Source organism: Rhinopithecus bieti, unplaced genomic scaffold (genome assembly GCF_001698545.2).
Source record: "Rhinopithecus bieti isolate Rb0 unplaced genomic scaffold, ASM169854v2 scaffold_66718, whole genome shotgun sequence".
In the NCBI taxonomy this organism is placed as follows: domain Eukaryota; kingdom Metazoa; phylum Chordata; class Mammalia; order Primates; family Cercopithecidae; genus Rhinopithecus; species Rhinopithecus bieti.
This window is the reverse complement of record NW_016825567.1, coordinates 758,900-783,704: the sequence shown is the minus strand read 5'-3', so window position 1 is coordinate 783,704 and position 24,805 is coordinate 758,900. Positions and strand designations below refer to the sequence as shown.

Sequence of the window (24,805 nt, the reverse complement as noted above, 5' to 3'; positions counted from 1 at the left end):
AATTGTATCTATGCACCAGCTGGCCAGATCCTTTTCCTCTACCCCACTCTCAACAGAAGAAAACAAGATTGTGCTTTGTGTTTGTTTGTGTATTGAGTTTACCTAGTTTAAATTGATGAGGTGGTAGAAAATACACATTTGAAATTAAAATTGAATTATGAATTATAATCACCCTAACCATGTAAGCTCATTACTTTACATATACCAAACATAATTTGTTTCCTAACATGTAATTCATTATTGCAGTTCAGAGAAGAAGAAAATTAATGAGCTAAAATATAGGTAAAAACCCAAATATATATTCTGTGCATAAACAAAATGTTAGTGCTATTTGCTGTTATTTTACCAAATTTTGCTTACCTTATTAGAGAAATAATACAGCTTAACTACATAAATTTGAACCTATATTAAATGAGAAATAAAAATAGAATGTGCATATAAAATCCACGTAATGACGTGGTAAACAGAATAATTTCTAAAGTAACACAAACTCTAATTTAAACCCAAATGAGGATCTGTAGTTTAACTTGGAATGTGCATATAAAATCCATGTAACAGCGTGGTTAACAGAATAGTTTCTAGAGTAACACAAACACTAATTTAAACCCACATTAAGATCTGTGGTTTAACTTCTTAATCTGCATTTTCTTTGGCCAAACCATTAAGAATAGCACATAACATTTCTTATCCAACAAGGCTGGATGAGAACTGAGGGGGAAAAAAATGTGTGAGTTGATTTACACTGTTCTTAGCAAATAGGAAGCACTTTAAAAAGGGGTAACTGTTATTATTAATATCATCACTGATTTTTATAAAAATAAACATATGTAACATGTTTGTTGATATGTATGTCCTCTGTCTCAAATGCCCCTCCTCCATATATTTAAATATCTACTTATATTTATTTCCTTTTTACAATTAGTAATTTTTTACAACACAAATAAAGTGAAGGGGCAAAAGGAGAAGGCAACTTAATGGCCACCTTTGCCGGAGTATTTACTTTTTATTCACTGCTTTGGGGGTACACGTCTCTTTTGTGCCCTATTTTATCTTCCCAGTCCTGAGAAATGTTAACTGTAATCTGAGGCTACATCAATTACTTACTTGATCATTCTTCCCTTGGAATCAAACCCTGTAAAGACCAGATATCTTAAATTCATAAAGAATGAAAATCCAAATATTATATACTTAAGAGTCACTTCCCCCAGATAAATCTCTGAACATTTTGTGAAAAAAAAAAATCATCTAAACTTTTCTAACTTGGAAAAGGTTTATTTTAGTCATTGTTTTATGGCAAATATGAGGTAAGAAGCTTGAACTGTCCTAAGTTGAGGATGACAATAGATCTACTGCCAAAAGGATCACAAACAGATATTCCCTAATATTATCAATCCTTCCCTAATCTCCATTCATGCAGGTATTTTTAATTTGTGTTCCATGAATCAAGGGCCACTGGGCTATGACTCGGTAGTTCTGAACTCAGGGTGATTTTGTCTACTTGGGGACATTTGACAATAACTAGATTCCTTTTTTGGTTTTCAAAACTCAAGGAGGTAGTAGGTGCTACTGGTACCAAGTGGGTAGAGGCCAAGGATACTGCTAAATATCATCAACACACAGGACAGATCCCACAACTAAGAATTATATGGCTAGAAATATCAATAGCCCTGAAATTCAGAAACTATGGAATGGGCGTTTAGAGGTACATGATGGTCGTGTGTGTGAGAGTGAACATTTAGCAACCCCTAGCAGGGCATTGTTTCATTAAGATTATTGAGAAAAAAATATGTCCCCAAATGTTTAATTAATGCTGACTTACAGTGAAAAATGCTGTAGAAAATAGAGCAGAGACAAAGAAGAAATACATTATACATAAATAAGCTATTGACAATTAGAAAATAAAATTAGCTAGACATTGGATTCCACAGGGCAATTAAATAACTAAATTATTATATGTAAGTTTGTAATGAATGTAATGCATCTATACAGAATGTAAGTCCTCAATTTTTTTGAAACGCTATCTTAAAAATTCAATATGATAATGAGTACTGAGAAATACCTTATAATTGAAAACTAATCTATTTATAAATTCTCTATAAATCTACCTATAAATATACCAGTGTATTTTTACACATTAAAATTCACCAATAACTTTTTTATTTTCATGAAAGGAACAATATATAGGAGCCAATAAAATCTTATTTTAGTTTGTTTACTAAATAGCAACATGACATTGGTTATTTTATCTTTTAATTTTGATTCTCCATACCTTCATTAAGCAATTCATTAAGAACAGGAAGAAAAAAATATGGAAGTTCTTCAAAAAGGCACCTCAATATAAAATATGGTTTTCTGCTGACTTCCAAGCCTTTTACACATTTTTAAATTATCATATGTTTGCATCATGTGATCTGAACTATGACAAGACCAAAAAAAATGTTTTATGACTAGGTCCTACGAAGCCAAAATTTACAGTGCAAGATATGTCAGTAGTTACTAAGTATATAATATCAATATTTAAAAGTTACATGAAAAACAAGGAGCTATAGATTGTAACTCAATTCAATTCAATTGACATGAATTCAGGCACTGTGCTAGGTGCCAAAGACACAACAGGCTTCCTGAAGAGATGTTTAATGGATAAGGATAAATCGGGCATGAGTCTAGGTGCCACCTAAGGTGGATAATCTCCTTTATACACTCTTTTACTCCTCTTCTTCTATACATTGAAATTTACTATATGTTCTTCAAACTCCCTTTTTCCTGTACACAATAATGACTCTTTGTGATAACTGAAGACATTTTTCTATTAATAAGCCATCATCTAAATTATGATAGTGATTTTTAGTATTTAAAAGCTACATCTCAAAATTAGAGGGAAAGTTTTTTCCATTTGTAATCAGAGAAAAAAGTTTTACTAGTGTATTATATTCCACAGCAACACAGTGCATGTTCTCAATGAATCAAAGCTATTACGGAAAGGGAGCTTATACATGGAGAAAATACATCTCATTACATCCTTCTAAAGGGGATCATGTCTAGTTAATAGACCCTTACAAGAATATGAACATGGGGAAGCCTAACAAGTGTTCTTTGACAATAATGAGGTACACATAAAACTATTCTTGTATATGGTTCTATCTCAGGCAAAATCGCTATGCAGGTAAAGTTTATCTTTTGTTAATGCTCAACTTTTTTTTTTTAACTATTTTATTCCTCTATTTCAGTAGTAATTACTCCAATTTTATCAGATGACTTTTGTTTGTACATTTGTTTATTTTCTCAAAGTGGATTCTAAAATAATCAGTTGAAATATAACTTTAAAACAATAATAAAACTTAATCATTTACTATGTATTGTACACTGCACTAAGTGCTTTATATAAATTTCCTTTTCTGCTTCTTAGAGTAACCCTAAGAAGTATGGAATCATTCTCATTTTATCATTTTGAACCATGACTTTGAGAGGTAAACTTGCCTAAAGTCACAATAGGAAGTGAAAGAATCTAGATTACTCTCACTTTGAAATCTGTGAACTTAAAATTTTAGCTTCCCACAAAGGGTTTTATATAGTGTAAAGACATCCTCCATCCTTGGTTTCAGCCAAAATCAAGATTTTATTCTCTATTGATAAGCCCAATTTTTACAAAGGATATTTCTGAACAGAAACTTTCTTCTCATTCATTAAATTATACAATCTATATTCGTAAACAACATAAAATAATTTACTCGCGTTTACTAAGCGCTTACTATGAGTCAGGCACTGTTTTTAGAATGCACATGTTTTATAAAAATAAGTCCTCACAACCATTCTATAAAATATGCACTATTGGCACATGGGGTTAAGCACTTCGTCCAAAAGGTGGTAGCAACATTATGATTTAAAATGAAGCAGTTAACTCTAGAGATGACACTACACATCAGTATGTTCCACTATTACTCTGTCAGATACTTTTCAAACTGACTAACTTGCCCTGGTAAAATGAACTATGAATGAAACACAAATTTTCTAAATAGTTGCTCAAATTAGAATATAATAGTTTAAATGAATTCCAGTTGAAATTCAATACAAATTCACACTTGATTCAGTATTTCATCCTACAGTAAGGGAATCACATTCTTAAAAAGTGACATTAACATGCAGATTGCATAATTACGTTTCTTTCTGAAAAGTGAACGAATTACAAAAATTAGTCTAGAAGCAAAATATAATTAAAACAATTATTGAAGATTAAAAATAAGCAGAAATGCAAACATAAAATGTTTGACCACATTAATACAGATATTTCTGAAATTTCTAGATACAGTTATAAGATTATGGTTTTTGTTTATATTATACAGTGAGTTGAATTTTAGAAGGATCACAAATGAGCATGTTATAAAAAATCATTTTAACATTTTTATTCTAGGAGGAAAAAATCATGCTTTACAGTAATAGCAAAGTAAACAACAGTCAGAATATGAGCGTAAATAGATGGCCAAAGAATAAGCTGACATTAAGTTGGTACTATAAATGATGAGAGAGAGCTTTTTCACTACCCTTTCAGATGTTTAAATTTATTGTCACTTAAGTTCATAACCAATTTGGAGACCAATAGTGTGGTTTTAACACCTAGCATAAGGTATTATAAATATTTTCAATTCCCTCACATTTTAAAATAGAAATTTAATAGGCAAATCTTCTAATAAATGTATAAGCATGTTTCTCAAACTGTATTATGAAGAACACTGGTTTAAAGAGATATTTCTCAGAAAAAAAATCCAAAATAGTTTTATTAAAACTATATATTTGTTAAAACTATAAATTTGCCAAAACAGATAAATTTAACATTGTCATATTAAATATTGAAAGGCTTTGTAGTTAAAAAATTACATCTAAAATTTTTTTTCTATGAACAAAATTTCATTGAGTACCAATTATGGGGTCCGGCACCACTTTGGCAATGCTTGGCATGAAGTATGCAAGGTCCCTGTTCTTAAGCAAAAGTAGTGGGATACTACTCAGCCATAAAAATAATGAAATCATGTCTTTACAACATGGATGAAACTGGAGGCCGTTATCCTAAGTGAAATAATTCAGAAACAGAAAGTTAAATACCACATGTTCTCACTTAGACGTGACAGCTAAACAATGTGTAACATGAATATAAAGAGTGGAATGATAGATATTGGAGATCCCAAAAGGTGTAAGGATAGGAGCAGGTGAGAAATACAAAATTACCTATTGGGTTCAATGTACTTTATTTAGGTGATGTATACACTAAATGCCCAGACTTTGCCATTACACAATATCTCTATGTAACAAAATTGCACTTGCACCCTCTAAATCTATTTGCTTTAAAAAGAAGTAAGGGGAGAAAGACAATAAATACAGTATCATGAAAGAGCATATGATGTCAGGGAAAACGGGCATCTTAACATTTGAATGGGAAGCTATCCTAGATTGGATAATTGGGTGGCAGGGCACACTTGCTGAGAAAGAACCTTTTACATGGAAACATGAGTGGCAACAAAGCCAGAATGGTATTTCCCTTACTTACATAAGGTTGGGAAAGTGAAGTGTAATACTATATGTAGAAATTATGATTTCTATAAAGGGAGTGGATTGGGAGAGGAAGCGGTATCCTGCCTGAGTTCTGGAAGTCCTGCCTGAGTTCTGGAAGCTTTCTCCTGAAGTGAAAGCTCAAATACCAGTGGTTTCCTTCATAGTAACAAAAGAAATCTAATTGGAACACAATGGGAGAAGAATACACAGAGTTCATTATTTTTGTCCTTATTAAAAAAACTATTTTCTTCTGTTGCTGTCTGTTTTTCCTGTTTCCACTTGTTTACCTGTCGTATATAATAAGCTTTTTGAGGACAAGAGATTTTTTGCTTTTGTTTTTTCTAGTGGATTCCAGTCATCTAATAGAATACTCTCATATACTAAATGCTTAAGCACTATTAGTTGTATCAATGAATAAATCATTATTATCTCCTTCACTCAAAAAGCAAAGATGTCTATAAATATCAAATTATATTTAAATTTCTCTCCATGAATGTGCAATAAAGGTACATATATGCTTAATTACTGGTATATTATTTGAAGATGTGTCTTCTAAAATTATTTGCAACCGCATACAATGTTTTTTAAAGCAATCTTATAAAAAATCGGAAGATCATGTTGGTCAGTTAAACAAAAAGTACTTTATTATGTGCATACCATAAATATTTTATTTTTACTTAAAATACGTAAGTGTATATTTATGTACCAATCTTAAAACATCAGGTCAGCGTCTTTTCTTAGTAACTAAGGGACTAAAATTCCACACTGCATTTCTTCTATCACATACCGCTTCCACTAAGATTACCACATTTTCAGTTCCTTGTTTTTCAAAGAGGAATGACAATTTAAAGACATTTGTGAAGCATTCTGAGAAGTCATCTAGGTTTTAATTATTTTCCTCCAATTTTTTTTATTTACCCCATCTACATATACTTAAATATTATTAAAAAGTTATTTTAAACAATTACTTTTATCTAGTATTTTCAAATAATTCAACTTTGTAGAAACAAAAGTCTTTCTCAACACATTGATATTTAACCGACTCTGCTAATCTCAAAAGGCAACTGACAAGAAAAGTTTATAGTCATATTAAAGAGAAGTTTACTTACATGCTGTAGGCATCAGATTTTTTTAGAAGATAAAGAGTGCTGATCATATATGTCAGCTGAAGGAGTTTTTTTAAACATGTTGATTAACATCTTGTAGATGGATTAGCATTCCCATTAGCAGTCCCCAAAAAACACCATTTGGAGAAATGTTCATCGAGAGTGATCAAAGAGCTCTACTTCTTCATTCTTTGAAATTACCTATGCAAGTTGGATGTTTTAGTTCTCTGAAGTGAATAAAATCTGCTATTGAAGTTAAATATATGCTTAATAAAAGCAACCTTAAAATTGTTTCTTAAAACTTGTGATGAATGTAGTCAGTCAAAACAAAACAAAGAGAATGTTTAGAATGTAAAGTTATCTATACTTGAATAGTTTCCGTTCTAACTTTCTTGAATTACTGCTATGTAAGTATATCTTTTGGCACACACACACAGACAGAACAACTCTCTCTCACCTCTTATGCCCAAATTAAGTGAAGTGATAAACAAACAAAAAATTAAAAATGACAATGAAAAAAGATAATGGTGATGTTATGTGGTGGGAAAATAATAAGTAATTTTCAATATATCATCCTTTTCCTGATTTTCTTATCCCTATGTAAATCCATTTCCTCTTAGATGTTTCCATTATTTATGTAATACATACATTCACTGGAAAGAGTAAAATATGATGGGGAATGGAGCACAGAAGGGGAAACTATGTTTTCCGGAAATTAGAGGTATCCCTAACTATGACAGGCATATTCAATACAGAGGGCAAATAAAATCAAAAGCTGTTCTGGAGTCCACTGAAAATAAAATAAAATCTGTAACTCTCAGTAGTTTATGTCTGTGTAATCATTAATATGAAGACAAGAAATCAGAACAAGAAATACAGAACAAGAAATCAGACTGAGTTCCAATCCAAGCTTTGATATTTACAAGATATATTTATTATTCATAAAAAAAGAGGTCTTTAAACATCTAAGCCTGTGTTTATTCATTTGTAAAACTGGAATTTTCACACTTGTTCTGCTTCCCTCATAAGGCTGTTGTGATATTTAAGATAATATATGAGCAATACAACATTTTAAGATACAAATATTATTTCAAAGATATGAAAGAAATGTTTAAATTTTATTTTAAAAGTTGTAAGAAATATTTACAATTATATCTTGATGCTATTTTAGTGGGATTATTTACTTGCACTAAGTAGCTATTCTATATTAACATTTTAAATATAGAAATTAGTCGTTATAAATGATTAATTATATTTTGAATAATAAAGTCATATTTCTTTTTTGACATCTCTTATGCTAAAATGTATTTTATTATTTGTTATCCATTAAAATAACATATATATGGAAAACTAAATAATTCCCTATAGTAGTAATTCTAGTCTTAAAACTTTAAAAATTTTATGATATTTAAATGAATCAATACTTTTAATGAACAAGAAAAATACAGCCCTACTAAACACATATAAAACCTTTAATAATGAATAACTTCTCCCAGTAATCAAGTAACAAAACTGTACATGTTGGCAACATGTACTTAAATAAAGTACAATAAAAAAAATAAATAATCACTTACAATGATGTTTTATTCTTGTAGAAAACCTATTTGAAAATAAAGAGAATCTAAAAAATGACCAAGTTTAAGTTTTCTACAGATGGAAACCACATTAAACAAGAAATTATTTTAATTTACTTTTGTCACTTTTGAAGATTGTGTTAATGTATAAATTTGTAATTATTTATAAAATACTGTACTGAATAACTTTGATATTTAACTGTCATTTCTTCTAAAATAGTTCATAGTTTGCAAATATTTAACATTTTTCTAATAATCCAAGTTGAAAACTACACCACACTAACTATTTCTGTATATCTTTACATAGCAGATTTCCTTTTCTCTAGCCCCCTAACACCTTACTCTAAACCCTCCTTGGACATCTTTTTGTTTAATTATCATACTGCTGAATAGCTTGTTTGCCTGTTAACCACCAACCTATCTGACGATCCAAAAGAAAATCATTCAAAATAATTTGAAATATTTTGAATAATATATAATCTTAATTATCATAATATGAATAATATATTTATATTACATATAAGATTATAATCTTATATATAAATAAGATAATAAATTGAACCTTATCATTAAGAGATAGTTTGTTAGCCTTTAATTTTAATTAATTTGTGATCAAAGTTAATTCAGCTTCAATATTCCATTAATCTCTTGGAGTATATCAAAATTCCCTCTTTTACCATTTTTCTCTTAAGAAAAATCTGAAAAGTAAGCATCCAATTTTAATTAAACAACTAGAATAATTTGAGCCTAAAGTAGTAACTACATACACAGAATAATAAGTCAGTTGTTAAAGTGTATTTTTACGCTTCAAGAAAATGAAAAATATATTCAATCAATAAACTATTGAATGCCCCACTAATGGTAAATATACCCCTGGTAGGCACCAGAAAACTAAAGTTTTTTATCTTTAAAATCAAACTAAGAATTATTTGTTTCTTAAATCTCTAAGGCATGGCAGTATTAAGCATACCTGCTAAGAACTTAAAAGATATTTGAAAATCTTCAATGAGCTTCCTATTTTATAAATTTGAAAACGATTTTCTTAATAGATTATACACATCATAGGACTATCATCATTATAACAGAATATTCAAAATAATTTTCCAACTCTGAATGATTAGTCCTATCAGATAGGACTTAATTCTTCTTCCTCACTTATGATGTCCTATTTTATAATCCCCTATTCAAAAAAATACTACAGTATGCACTCTAGAATTCAAGTGGTTTTATTAAGTAAAATTCCAAAAATAATCTTACTTTGAGATAGCATTACATTTTTTAAATATAGCACCTTACTTAACTCCTAAGATAATCTTTTGTGAGAAGATTTCCCATCCATGTTATTACATCATCATAATGTTATTGATATTAACATTTTCTGGGAGTATGGCAGCTATATTTACAGAAAAGTGTGCCCTTGGCCTCACAAAACTTCTGGTGAGTAACTGACATAACATTGCAATGAACGCTAAAAAATGGAGATGCCAATACATATTTACCTCAACATATATTCCAAATGGATCTATGTAAACCATGTTAAATAATAACAAACTTTAATAACTTAATAAATTAAAAATGCATATGTACCATAAGCACATACACTGTCAGAAACTAAACATGGTAAAGGATTCTACTGAGAGAATTACGTTTTTTATAGATTCACTTACTTATTTCTACACACCAAGCCTGTTAAAGGCCTTAAGTGATACTAAGGCAATTAAGGTAACAGTTCTTTCTTCACCAGGTCTATAGCTGGGTAAAAGTCTTTTATAAAATATGTATATAATTAACTAAAATACAAGAAAGGCATTTCTTTATCTTGACCAAACACATTTTATCAAATCTTGTATTAAATGCAGGGTAAACACATTCACTATGTAAATACATTCATAAATGTGTGTATGTATGTATATACATACATAAAAATCTAAAAAATGTACAAGTGTATATAAATAGAGACAGATACACACACACAAATACAAATTTGGGAATGAGAAAAAAATACCATTGAGCTAAATTTAGAGAATAAATAGAACCTGAAAATTATTAAAACTCTTTTTTTAGAAAATTAATTGATGAGAAGGAGAATGTCCCACACAAGAGAGGGCAATAGCAAAAGGACCTATCTGAAATAAAGAATAATTAGTAAGTCCCTAAAGCATACTGGAGGGTAAAGAAGTAATCATGTTATCAGAAAACTTTGATGTTGATTGCTATCAGCTAATTCCCTATAATATCGATGAAGATTTATTGTTAATATTTAGAAAAATCATACTAGCAACATTTGTTTATTTCGTACCAGGCATGATGTTGAGGAGCTTACAATGTTTATCTCATTGAATTCTTAGAACCTATTGGTTAGGCATTATTATTAACCCATTTTACAGTGAGGTAACCGATCGGAATCAGTTTCCTCACCCAATTTTCAAAATAATTCATAGAAATATGCCACTATTTGCAAGGACCCCATCTCACATACACATGCATACGTAACTGTAAGTAGAAAAATGATGAGGCTATTAAAGGGTTTTATGAGAATTGTGAAATAGTAAGAATAATATATTCTCATATAGGAGAAGAAAGGTGAATAGGAATTTTAATGTGAAAAAAGAATATTACCAAGAATTTTCATTTTAGTGATGTCCCCATAGTAATATTATATACACTGTGTCCTACTTAAAGCTGGACAATATGGAAAAGTCTAGATATTGTCTGTAAGAAACTAGTTATACGTATCAAATATGAAGAGAATATTTGAATGCCACAAGAAAATTCAGAAAATCAACTCACCAATTACTGAAATTGCTAGAGAGAAGGGTCATCCATTGTGCCCAGGCATGTTAAAATAATTGATAAAATAAAATCACAAAAGCATGAACGTGCTATTTCAAGGAAGAATTACTTGCCAAAGAATTAAAAATATTGTTTGCTTTGTTGGTAAAATAAAGCATCAGGTATCCCTTACACATGTCATTTCAACCAAGAAAAAGGAAAATACAAGTCTATTGAAAAAAGTGTAGTATAGTAGAAGAAACACACAATGATGGTAAAAAGATTATGATGCTAACAGAAGAAATAATGAAGAAAATAAACCTTCATAGACTTTCAGAATATGTCAAAAACTGATGATAAATTTAGAGGAAAATCCATGTATAAAAGTATTACAGAGAAAACAGTATGAAGGAAAAGCATCTCAGATGAAGAAAAAAATAAGTCCAAGAAGTAGAAACAATATGTGTGAGATGGTCATCATGTCTTCAGATACACTCTACTCTTCACAGTATCAGAAAGCTGCCTTGAAATTAAAATAGGTGAAACTCAGAAGTTATTAGCAAACAGAATACACCAAGTACAATATAACACGTAACAATTTCTTTAACTAGATTTTTCTGGCCATAAATTATAGCTGTATTAAAGGAAGAGAAGGAAGGTAGCATAAGAAAGAAAACTGATAACAAAAGAACATGAACTGTGTCTGACACTGCTTTCGGCATATTCACAAACGTTACTATAGTGTTCACAATAAGCATGGGAGTAGCTTTCAGTATTTCCATTTTACAGACAAGAAAACTGAGTCTCAGAAAAACCTAATAACTTGCTGTGGCCACTGAGCTAAAAGTCAGTGAAACAGAGATCCACATGTAAGTTTTTTATAACACACAACAGTGTTTGAGAATATAGACTGAATTACAATGTAAATTCAATAGATAGGAACTTATCTCTTATCATCATTGGATCTTAAACTCACAGAAAGTGGATAGCATACTACAGTGACTCAATGCATAAATGTGGAAATTGAGTGAATGAACTCCTGAAATAACACATTGCCTATGGGAAAAACTATACAATGAATGGAAAAATATACATTTCCAAAGAAAGAAAGAAAATTAAAACCAATTCAAGGATTCTAGAATTGAGAAAACATTCTATACAAATAGCAACATATAGGATTAATAATTTTAAATAATATAAATCAATGCTGTTGACTATGTCTGTTATATTCTTATGTACAGCCAAATGAGATAACAGACTAATATAAAATTGATAGAATAAACAATATAAAATGGAAGGGTGTAAGAATGCGAAGAAAGAGCTAGAACTGGGTTATAAAGGTTTGAAAGCATTTTTTAACAATATGAGACAAAAATAGTACTTTACTGGAAAAGCTTTTGATATGTAAAGCAGCCGCAGCCATCATAAAATTTACACTTCTCTTGGGTACACATGCAAAGTCTCTAGAAGACGGATATATAAGCACATTTTAAAAGATTCTTAAATTATGTACTACTGGATACAAACAAGTTTTCAATTAGGCTATAAACTATATAAACTACTTCTACCAGCTAGCAGAGAAAGGCAACATATCTAATATGCTTGGTATTTTTCATTGATGGCAATTAAACATAAGACTCTATAACTTACTACTGACATGTTATTGAAAATGGAGTACAAGGAACTTTTATAGGTCTCTGAATCTTTGGATCTTCCTATCTTGGGAAATAATGGTGCTTAAAATTATTGGCTGCCTAACCCCTTTCAAAGGAGTGAATCAAGGTGATTCAGCTGTTCAGGGTTATATCAGGATGGGCATTCAGATGATTAAACTAGGGACTTGGAATACTATAACAAGGAACTACTGATTTTCATTTCTTTTAAAGACTAGAGTATACAAAAAAGCTTCAGGACATTTTGTGGCTTTTGAAAGGAAATGAGCATGAGCCTTGGAGACACACAGGCCTAGGATCAAATCATGGTAATGCATGAATCGCTGTAATAAAGTTCGGAAAATTACTCAGCTTCTATGAGGTTGTTTCCCCATTTGTAAAGTAGAAGAAGTATAGTTTGTTGTAAAGATTCATTGCAGTGATCAATACATAATACCTAACGAGGTGTGATGTTCAATAGCTGTTTTTTCTGTTATGTTATCAATAGCTTGTAATCATTAGGGGTGGAATCATTTATGGATGAGAGATTTTCCTTCAGAATATGTATAGTAGTTTTAAAAATTCACAATTTTCCTATCTAGTAAATGCATGTGACCATTTAATATATATGCTATATATTAAATATATATGCATATACATTTAATATGCCAAATATGTAATCTCATTTAAACAATTTCATGTTTCCTCAACTATAGAACATACTCTCTTGATGTTTTTAATCACTGTAGACTTAGAAGCTAAAAGGCAGTTGCTGCTCAGTAAATGCATAATAAATGAATAACTAATAAATTTTTTATCAATTGTTTTGATTTCTTTTAGTAAGAGGTACAAGATAATGAGAAAGGCACTGGGCTTGGGATAAAGGACTTGGATTGTAATTGTGGCTCCACCACTTCCTAACTGTTCCACCTGGTTCAAGTTACCTTCCCTTGCCAATCTACTTGGCTATAAGAGTGGGAAAGAAATAGTTTATTGTACATAGTTGAGAATGTATGTTATATATGGTAGATGTTCTAGGACTGTGATTTCAATCTGAATCATGATGTTGATGATGGCTCCACCATCATGACTATAAAACACTATGCTGTGCATTTTGCAAATATGCAGAATTAGGGCAAGCATTCATACATAATTTCAAGCTTTAATTCAGTATATTGCCTCTGGCAACAATGGCAATGTATAGGGAAAGTTCTTGCCCATACCTACTGCTTCTGAACTGCATTGCCTTCAGCATAACCTACAGATGCCCCGAGGAACCATAAGAATATATCGAATCCTCAATAATTATTTGCTACACTATCCAGAATCCAGAGTTTGCTAATTTTTTAATGCTAGTCCTCTTATCAACTATTTCAGTGTTATCACGAGCTGTCATATCTTCCATTCTAAACTGTCACAAATGTTCATCTTCATCCTCCGACTCTTTCACTGTCATTACGTATTTCTAATTACTCTTACTTCTTTTCTTCTGTTTCTTTCCATTTCTCACTTAAGTCCTCATTGCTTCATGTGACCACCCAATTATAGTGCTCTCTCACTTCTGGTAAGTGAATCAAATCACCATCAGTCTGTTGAGCATAAAATTTGTGATTCCATTTCTTTTGAGTGCTCTGGGTCTGCACCCTAAGAGCTAAAACATTTTTTAGTGTGTTTCTACTTCCAGATGTGAAGCCAAGTGCCAACAGATTTCAAAGTGAGATTAGCAGAAAAAAAAGCAGCATAAAATTATTAGCTAATGTACTTTTAGTACTTACTATGTGTTATGTACTGCCAGCATTTTACATGTAATATCTCATTTAACCCATCTACTTCTGTTGTGGAGACAAGGCTTTTGTTCAAGGTCACATAGCCAGTAAGTACAGAAGCAGGAACTCAAGCTCAGATTACTTCCATTCTGGTTGCCTCAAAGCATGAACAATTTCAATAAAACTAAGCAATTATGATAGATGATAAACTGTGCAAATAAGCAAAAGTAACTTCACATCTAGAATAATTTGTGAACAAAAATAAGTAACATAAGCGTAAGAAAGAGATGCAGAAGATTTTTCAAAGATGTATTATAATCCCTCAACGATGTGAATAGATTCTTGGAAGTTGCAACTTTAAGTAAAACAACATACAGCAGGTGATTGAGTAACATCATTTTGTTCCATGTTGTTTTCTTATAATGTTGAGGAAGGAAGAAAAGTTACTTTCATTATACATCATTTTACTCAAGTCAGAGTTTCTAAAAACTTATCAACAACACTAAATGAGCACTTACTGTATATCTAATCTCCTTTTGTGAACACATTCCAAAAAATGGCCTCTGACCCAATTACAGGCCAAGGTATAAAGCTGCTATCTACGTTCTAAAATAAATATAGACTAGTAACTAAGAAGGAAGACATACACCTGGATGAAAAATATAATTTTCAAACTTCAATATGTACAGTGTACGTTACTTCATCATGGAAAGGTGATACGATTCAGCTGTGCACCCACCCAAATCTCAACTTGAGTTGTATATCCTAGAATTCCCACATGTTGTAGGAGGGACCTAGGGAGAAGTAACTGAATCATGAGGGGCTGTCTTTCCCATGCTATTCTCATGATAATGAATAAATCTCACAAGATCTGATGGGTTGATCAGGGGCTTCTGTTTTAGTTTCTTCCTCATTTTCTCTTGCTGCCACCATGTAAGAAGTGCTTTTTGCCTCCCGCCATGATTCTGAGGCCTCACCAGCCATGTGGAACTGTAAGTCCAATTAAACCTCTTTTTCTTCCCAGTCTCATGTATGTCTTTATCAGCAGTATGAAAACAGACTAATACAGAAAATTAAGGGCTTAGAATTATTTCAGTTATTTAATAAATTATATGAAATTAAATATATTTTCTCTCATTATACTTCTATATAATGAAATGTCTGGGCTTAATTCTAAGTCATCCCAAGGGATCTAAAGTTTAAGGTAATTTGATGAGAAGTCACTAATACAGCTTAAAATGCTTTCCTCCCTCCCTTTCTTCCTCTTCCCTTCCTCCCCATCTCTTCTCCCATTCTTTCACTCAACATTCAGGTTTTGAATACTAATAATCTACCAAGCACTACACTAAGTAGTCCACAAGCCATTTTCTATTCAACTGATCAACAGCCAAATATACTAATTTGAAAATACTTACAAATCAAATATTAGGTATCTAAATATATTCTACTGTAAGAAATATTCTATTTATAAAATTAGAAAACTTTATGATCTCTTTATTAGATACCCTTATATTACAGGATAAATGTTATTAAAGAAAATACATAAAATATCTTCTGATTACAGCTCTTATATTCACAGTATCTCTTAAATTCATTAATACCTCTAAATGTAACTTAGTTGCATGAAAAGAAAGGGGTTTCTGAAGACAATGGAACACATATTTTCCATGGCCTTTAAGTTATCTAAAACCTTTACATACTTTATGGCAGTGGCCACAGCTTTAAACACACACTAATACGCACACAAACTCTTATCAATAGCATGAGCATGGGCATTGGACCTATGTCCAAACGACTCAGAAAAATTCAGTAAAGAACAACTTTGTTCTGGACTGAAAAGGGTTATAAACATCTTCCTTAAATTGAGTAAATTACCAGCTATCTGGAAAGTACAATGTATTGGCTTTTATTCAAAAGAGCAACATTTAATGCTGGCAACACTGCCAAATTCCTCCTTTCCTCTATTCTTCTTTTCTTAGAGAAAGTGATTAAGAGACCAATTCCCATGCCAGCTGAATGCTTATAAGAGCATCAAAGGTCCTCTGTCAGGATTCAGAACTTGATATGGCTTAGAAACCACTACATCAATAGATAACATCCTCAACATGATAAATCAAAGCCATATGACCACATTAAAATTCTATCAGCTAGTACCAATACACTGTGGTTTATAAAGTACTGTTGACCTACCTCTAGGAGATGGTTGAAATGATACAAAAGTTCTGCTCTGGTTTGGGGCACGTAGCTACTTTTTACAATTCAGTAAAATTGTAGCAATAGCTAATTCTTTCTACCTTTGTATCCTTATTGATTTCATTTAATTAAAGCTTTAGGAGAAAGGAAGAGAAGGCTCCGTAAGTTGAAGTAGAAACAGAAATAAATGTTAGGAGGCCACAATAGAGATTTTGCTATTTTGAACTGTTCCTGTTATCTGTTGATTATAATTGTCAAGGGCAAAAGCCTTCCTATATAACTTAAAATCTGGGATCTTCTTAAAATTATAACTACATTTCAAAATCTTACAACTAGATCATTACATTTCAAACTTTTCTGCTTAAACCTACAGTAAGAATACCCTTGAAATCTTAACATAGTACATACACACACACATGAAAATATACAAAATAGAAGTTAATCAAAGAACACTTTACCTTTGTTATATAAAATGTCTTACATTTTAGTACATTTTATTTAATAATACCTTTAGCAAGAAGTATATTTCCTTCAAAGTAGGCTGTGTCCTGTAATTTAAAGACACTAAATATTTCCAATGTATATCTCTTAAACCACTAAGACTTCTGCAGGAATTATTTAAGGCAGGGATTGTTGATATATGGATTTAACAAAAAAAACACTTAAATACATTCATTTCTTCACTTATCCTTCCATTTACTCATTAATTCAAACATTAGTGGATATTGGCCTGATACATGAAAGCTTCTGTGCTAAGGCCCTACAGATAGCTGAATGAGCGTTTTACCACTACAAACCCGTGTGTTTTTCTAATCAAAATTAAAATAGCAAAGAAAAACAGAAAATACATATTTGCAAAATATCAATTTCAACTATTTATTCATAAAGATCTTATAAGTTATACCACTTTTTTCTGTAATATATACAGCAGAGTAATTAAAACTCAATTTGATAACGATTATGACTGTGTAGAAAAATCTGAGATTTTAGTCTCCAGTCATACGGGAAGTTTTTGTTTCTGCTGGTTAATTTGAAACACACAAAATATCTGACAAAATAAAATGTGAACCAATTTAACATTTCCTTTAGAAAAGCAAAATGACAAGTAATAGGATACTCCTAGAAAAAAACACAATAAATTTTTTCATATGCATAGAAAGTGACAATGACAATCTTTAATCTATCAGTGAGCTTTCAGAGAAATGCAATGAATGATATCAAGAAATTCAACTTCTTTCCAAATTCAGAAATCCTCTCTAGAGCATCCCTGAGAAAGAGTCATTTAATAACAGTCTTAAATTATCATTTCTCCTGAATAATTACAGAAAAATGTACCAATAGTAGGACTCAATGGCAATCGTTTATTTATATATGAACCAGACACCTATATAAGTGTCTTTTAGAAAGTGTTTTGCAGGAGCAAATGAGAAGGTCACTACATCATCTGATATACAGTTAAGAGGGGGTTTTCATCTATAATTCTAGCTACTTGACAGCTTGAGGCATAAGGATGGCTTGAGGTCAGGAGTTTGAGACCAGTCTGGGCAACACAGTAAGACCCCATCTCTAAAATAAAATAAAATAAATTAGCCAGGTATGTTAGCACACACCTGTAGTCCCAGCTACTCAGAAGGCTAAGGCAGGAGGATCACTTGAGCCCAAGGATTTAGAGGCTACACTGAGCTATGATTGTGCCACTTCACTCCAGCTTGGGGGACAGAGCGAGACTCCATCTCAAAAAAAAAAAAAGTGTTTAAGTCATGTGATATCAATAATGTCTTAATTTCTGCAATTTTGAAACAAGATATAGTAGAAAAATGACCTGAGTTTTAATCAAAAGATTCCACTTGTTTGAGACTAATTCCTACAATAGTCAAATAGTTCAATTAGCAATATTGTTATGGTCATATACTTCGTAAAAACTAGAAACTTTTATTGTCACCTCAGATGTTATTCTATATAAAGAAAGACCTTTAATTTTTATTGAATTCAATAGGCAACACTCTATGAATTGTCTTAGCATTTTGATCACATATCTACAAGCAGGGTTTAATCATAGTTATTTCTGGCTCAGTCAAAAAATATAACACTGCTATTGAATCTCATCAATATATGTTCATCAATTTATTTTCCACACATAGTAACATTATATATTTTCCTACTGAAATTATTAAATGTTATATTAATTCAATATTTATTCATTTGGTTTATTATTAATATAATCTGTGTATGGATTAAAAAGCCTCTTCTTTTTTCTTTGTAATATGCCTCAATATTCTTATGGCTTAACTTCTATGCACGTTTCCTTTAAAAACTACTACATCCAGTGCTAGTAAGCAACACTTATAGTGCCACAGTCACTCAATCAAATATAATTAAAATCACAAAAACTATCACTTTTCACTATGTATCTATCAAGATTCTACAAACAACACCATTCTGTATATTAAAAATGGGAGAATTTAATGTAGGAAATGTATTTTAAAGGGGATAGAATACCTGGGAAGCCAAATAGAAAGTGATAAGATAACTCAGTGGTTAGTAACATCAGGAAGCCACTACTACTCCTAGGTTGAAGGAATAAAGGGATAAAGCAGTAAAGAGAAACACAGGAGCTAGTTATCAGTTGGAAGTTGAAACAAAAAGGGTTCCCGTGGGAGATGAATACAGTGCTGTACACTGCCCAAAACAATTAAAGAGGGGAGAAATGCCCTAGCCCCTCACTTCATGATGTTGTCCCTTCACCAAAAACTACTTTCCATTGGCTAATGACAGCCTGAAGATAGTTAGCATGGAAGACTGGGAAATGCAGCTTTAGGGATTAGCTCCAGCCTCCACCCAAAGACACCACCACCACCCCACAGCACAGAATAGCAGATGGACAAAGGATGGGTCTGGTCAATCAGGCCCAGAACTCACACAGACCATGATGGGAACATTTCTGTAAATTCTTTAGAAGTCAGGTATTGCAGTATTAACTTATTCCATGTAGCGATTTAATTGTACAGCCTATCTATTTAAAATAAGTAGTTCATTAACATGCTTGTGTTCAAAGATCTATACAACTACATGGGTTTTTGAATTCTTCCGAACTAAAAAGATTGGGCAAAATGCATTTATCTAGAAAATTAAAAACATTATCTTATACTTTTATTAATAGTTGTGTACTAAAGTATCAAGTAATATACCTTGCCAATAGAACAGTTCTGCAAATCAATATAAGTAACATTTAACATTTATTACATATTCTAGAACATATTTTTCCAGATTGACCATTCTGATAATCCATTATCCCTCCTCTTTTAAAAGAAAAAAAAAAACCCTCAGGATTTTAAAATATTTCTTCATAATACTATTTAATAGACATACAGGTTTTAAAATAGTGCCTTAATGTCCTAAATTGAAAATATTTCTAAAGTTGAACTGAGCATTTGGAAGGTATAATGCATCAATGTGTAGGAATAACTCAATAGAAAATGTGAGACTCTCAAATACTATTCCAAAAGTACACCATAATTGATTTTTACTGCTATTGGTAATTCTGTATTCTCATGCAGAAATCATTTATTTTATTGTAACAGCATGCATTTCAAATCATAACCAGTTAATGTAGTCTAATAAAAAGGCAAATGTAGTGAACAAATAGGATAAGCAATAATAAATACTTGTCATATTCATTCATTTATTTACTTGAAAAGTTTTGTGGTTTCCAATAGTGTAGAAATATGCCCTAAGCAAAAACCTTCTTCCATATTACAAAATCATAGTAGGATATCACATAACTTTCATTCAAATCTATTGCATTAAAATGACAAGAGTTGTGTTCAACTTTGCTAAGGTAAAAGAAGATATCACAATTAAGGAAAGAATCTTACTTTTTTCGATTAAAGCATGATAAGCAGATAATAGGATATTTTGAATTCATATCAGAAAGGCGGCTAAAAAAGTACAAACTTCATACAGAAGGGCTGAATAAGAAACAGATTGAAAAAAATTAGCTTAAAAATAACACGTGTTTTAAAAATGTGCAGGCACTGGGAGGATGTAAATAAGGATGTTCATGGTATTGTTTCCAAGGAGTATTAAACATTTTTGACATGCTTACATAACAGTATTTATTACTAAGGTAAGAGTAAAGCAACTGGTTCATATTAAAGTGACTGCAAAATGATTTTGTTAAGTCTCCTGAAATTTATGTATTGTTCTAGAGCAGAGTTATATTCCCCTGGATTCTCCAGTTCCAGAAACACTGGGTCCTGAAGCATAACCAATATGGTTCTAGCATTCCTGTTCTCTACTAGGTCAGCCCATGACGCATTAACTCAGATTTTCCATGTACCACAAAATGCAACTCAAAAAATGGAAAAACAGTTAATGTCTCCATACAAGATTAACAAGTTCTGTTAAGAATAAAATACTGTATATATTAAATGTAGTAGCAATTAAAGTCTATATTTAATAACTTAATGGAAACAGCTTGTGTTTATAGCAAATTACAATGCATTTTAGACACCATATATTTTTTAAATACAAAGTTTAAGAAAGGGAAATATCAAACATTACTATATTGAATATCTGTATCATTAAATACTTTATCAAGAAGGTCCAAATAATTCAAGTGAATCATTCAGAAATTTAGCACTAAATAATATTATTAAAAGTAAGAAACATCTTTACACTTCATATATGTGGCTTCACTAACCCTAAGACACAAAGGTAAAATGGTAAAAATATTAAAATTATTAAGTGGAATGTCATCATAAATCCTGTATTTAAGCTAAACAGAAAAGATGATTTATAAAATGACAGATACAGTTAGATAACAGAATGAATTTCCCTTGTGTATTATAACTGCACTTAAGGAAAGTTTTGTTTTTCATGATCCTCTTCTCAAAAACAGACATTCTGGCACTTAGGAAACAGAAATGTATCATTTGACCTTTAAACTTCTGTTTCATTAGTGTAACCACAAGCAACAGAGTCACTGACTGGCCTGTTTGCACTTTAAGGCCTTTAGCACTTAAAATTATTTGATAACTGTTATGCCACTATTTGTGTTTTATTAAAGACACTGTGAGGAATATGTTTCATTAAAAATAGAATATACTGTGCTAAGTTTGATGAATGATATCATGTAATTCAGTTAAGTGTTCTCCTGAGCACTTCATTCATGTATTTTGATGGGACAAGGGCGTATGTTTGAACGGTAGAATTTTGCTTTGTTTTCTAATGAGTTTGAGAATAACAACAGATATGGTTTTAAGTATACAAAGAAAAAACAAAATATAACTGTGACATTACTCTTGATTTAAAAAAAAATGCATCACCTGAGTTGCCTATACTCAGTTAGTCCTTAAGCTCTATCTGTATTGGTCCATGAGCAGAGGAAATTATCAGCTGTAGAGAAGTCAAGAAAAAAATAACTGACAATATTTAACGTTTTCTAATGGAGAGAGAATTTCTTATAAATGGATACGTTAAATTAGTTTAAAACCTACAGACAATGTAAGAAGTTCAACAACTAGATACTTCTTGGAGAATTTCAGAATTACTATAAGCAAATTGCTTTGAGTAAAAAGTAATGTAGTTCAAATTTCTATTTCATATGAAAAAAATACTTAAAAACTAAAATCTAATTTGTTAGAAACATTATTGAGAAGACACAGAGACTCTGTTCTCTTCAAGAAGTTTGAAAGTCAAAAGTTCCCTCAATATCACAAAATGCAGGATATAGCATCTAAATGGATGAGGTACAGAGCACACAAAGTAAACAAGGATTGCAGCAAACCAACAACACTGGAAATATATGGTCCCCACATATTAGGGAAGCTTCACTATTGGAAGCAATGGGTGAACTAAACATGAGTCTCCTGGAAGCAGAATGTGGGTCCAGCTATTTTCATTAACCATAGTATTTATTAAATTGTTGTTTATTTGGTGAACCAAATGCCAGGATATATTATTGAAAGAAAAGCAGTCTTATAAATCCTTTAGGGTGAAAATGGTAATGCTCACTACAAATAAGCAATATGTTGCTTACTACAAAAATACATATTGCAGCTCCCATGATATATGTTTGCAATCTCTGAAGATAGTGTTTTGCCCTTATCACTGTTGTTCAAACTTCTAAAACAAACTTAACATAAAGGGTAAAACAGGCTTAATTTATATCCTCTCTGTGACAAAGAGTTTATCACTGTTACCAACAAAGTTTTTCTTTTTACTGTGTAATAACAAAGATATTAGTTACTTTTGTATACAGTGTCATTTTTAATTCAAAACAGAAATTATTAAAAACATATGCATTCGTGTATATTAAAAAATATGATAGTATTCCAAATTTGAACTCATAGGCATGTTCCAAAAGGTGTAAGTCATATACCACACCCACATCATTAAATTTAAATATGTTGCATGATTCAAACAGAAACATTTCCCACTCTCTTTCACCTTAGACATGTCATGTACACTGATGTTGTGCAAGCCACACTTATAAGCCAACTACCACCCAGTGGAGAGAAAGAAGATCTTTCAGGGAAATGTGAGGTGGGGTGGCAAGGGGAGAAGGGAGGGTGATGGGAAAGAAATGAAGGAATAGGGCGTTTAGCTTTGTTTAGATCTAAGCTTTGCTGATCATCCATTTATATTTTCATAGGAAATATTTCCAGACTCCCTCTCTGCACTGTTGCTTAGGGGTAAAACCAGGGTATGGATGTTCATTAACGACAAACCACCTCAGAGATCAAGCTTAGGGGAAAGAAGGGAAAAGGAAAATGAGAAAAAGAAGTAAAACTGAAGACTGAAGGAGGGAGGAAGGTGGGAAGAAAGAGGGGACAGAAAGACACAGAAAGAGAAAAAGAGAGAAGGAGAGCCACAGTGAGAGCGAGTGAGAGAGGCAGTGTGTACACATGTGTGAGTGACAATGTGGAACAGAGAAGGAGAGTATGCCTTTTAAACAGTGAGAGAGGATCTGAATGTGGAAGTGTTTTTTAGAGCATGCAAGTGCCAGCGCATGTGAGGATGTGAGAGTATGTGAAGTAGTATGTTTATAGAAATAAGATTTATGAGGGTGAGTAAACGGTACTGGAGGGGAAGAATGACTATGCCTGTGTTTGCCACAGGGGTGGGAAACGGTATTGGGAGAGGGACGAGAAATGGGAGTCAAAAGCACAGGATGGGAACATTAAGGAGGAATAAAAAAAAATGAACTAAAAGGAAAAGGGTAAAAGAGAGGAGGAAAGGGGATTAAATGTGAAGAACAGAAATTAAAGTCGTGGAGATAAAAATGAGAAAATATGCGAACAAATTTTAAAAAGGAGGGAAAAAACCGAAAATAGAAAAGGTATGAAAAGAGATATTGGAGGGAAAAAGAGTTACAAGGAGGTGGGGAAAATGTTATAAGAGAAGGAGGAAGGAGAAAAGAAAGAAAAGAGAAAGAGGTAAAAGGAAAGAAAGATAAAGACCAAGAAACCGAGCCTAAGAGTCCAAGTGAGGGGGAAAATAAATGGGAGCAGAGAATCAGCAGTTTGAAAGAGTCGCTTATGCTGGAGTAAAATAGAAACAAACCTTATAAACTTGTCAGACTCTCCAAGAGTACCCCATGACAGTAAAACAGAGACCTTGTGCATTGAGTTTCAAAGTGGCACCTGCCCCTCCTTCTAAACCTGACAGTTCACTCATCCCCAGGCTACTCGGCGTTCCGGCAAAGTGCTTTAGCATCACAAGTCCAGCTTGCTACCTGCCCCAGCATAAACGGGCCGGGGCTCCGGGAAGAATCTGCACCTGGAATTCTTGAGATGTGGTCTTTCGATGATGAGCACCACCAGCATTATTGCTTGTGTTATAAAGAAGGCAGAGAGGGTTCAAAGAGAGACAGAAAGATAGACCGAGACAAGTACGAAAAGCACGCCGTTCTTCCTACCTAAGCACCGCCGTGTCCCCTTTTCTGACCATCATGTTGTCCACGGCAGCCCAGGGGAAGTCCACACTCTGTCCAGCCGGGAGGCAGGAGGGTAGCAGGCAGCACAGGCTGAGGAGCACCGCCGCCAGCCACTGGTTCGAGCAACAAGCACCCTGCACCAACATCATCATGTCCATCCCTGCTAGGGCTGCTCACTCTCCAGCAGCTTTCAGCTCGCACTCCCCCACCCCCTGGTGCTGGCGAGTCTTCCCGGGAACCAGGCGGCGCGCCACAGTTT

General features: G+C 32.2%; 1 protein-coding gene across 2 annotated transcripts in view; it reads right to left on the bottom strand.

Annotated features, from left to right (window-relative positions):
• NEGR1 (neuronal growth regulator 1) overlaps positions 1 to 24,799 on the bottom strand; it is a 924,209-nt gene extending 899,410 nt beyond the window's left edge. For both annotated transcript variants that reach the window (XM_017863075.1, XM_017863076.1), the window contains exon 1: positions 24,529 to 24,799. In XM_017863075.1, the coding sequence (XP_017718564.1) occupies positions 24,529 to 24,704 (176 nt within the window). In that variant the 5' untranslated portion in view covers positions 24,705 to 24,799. The remainder of the gene's footprint in view (positions 1 to 24,528) is intronic.
• Between the last annotated feature and the right edge of the window lie 6 nt (positions 24,800 to 24,805).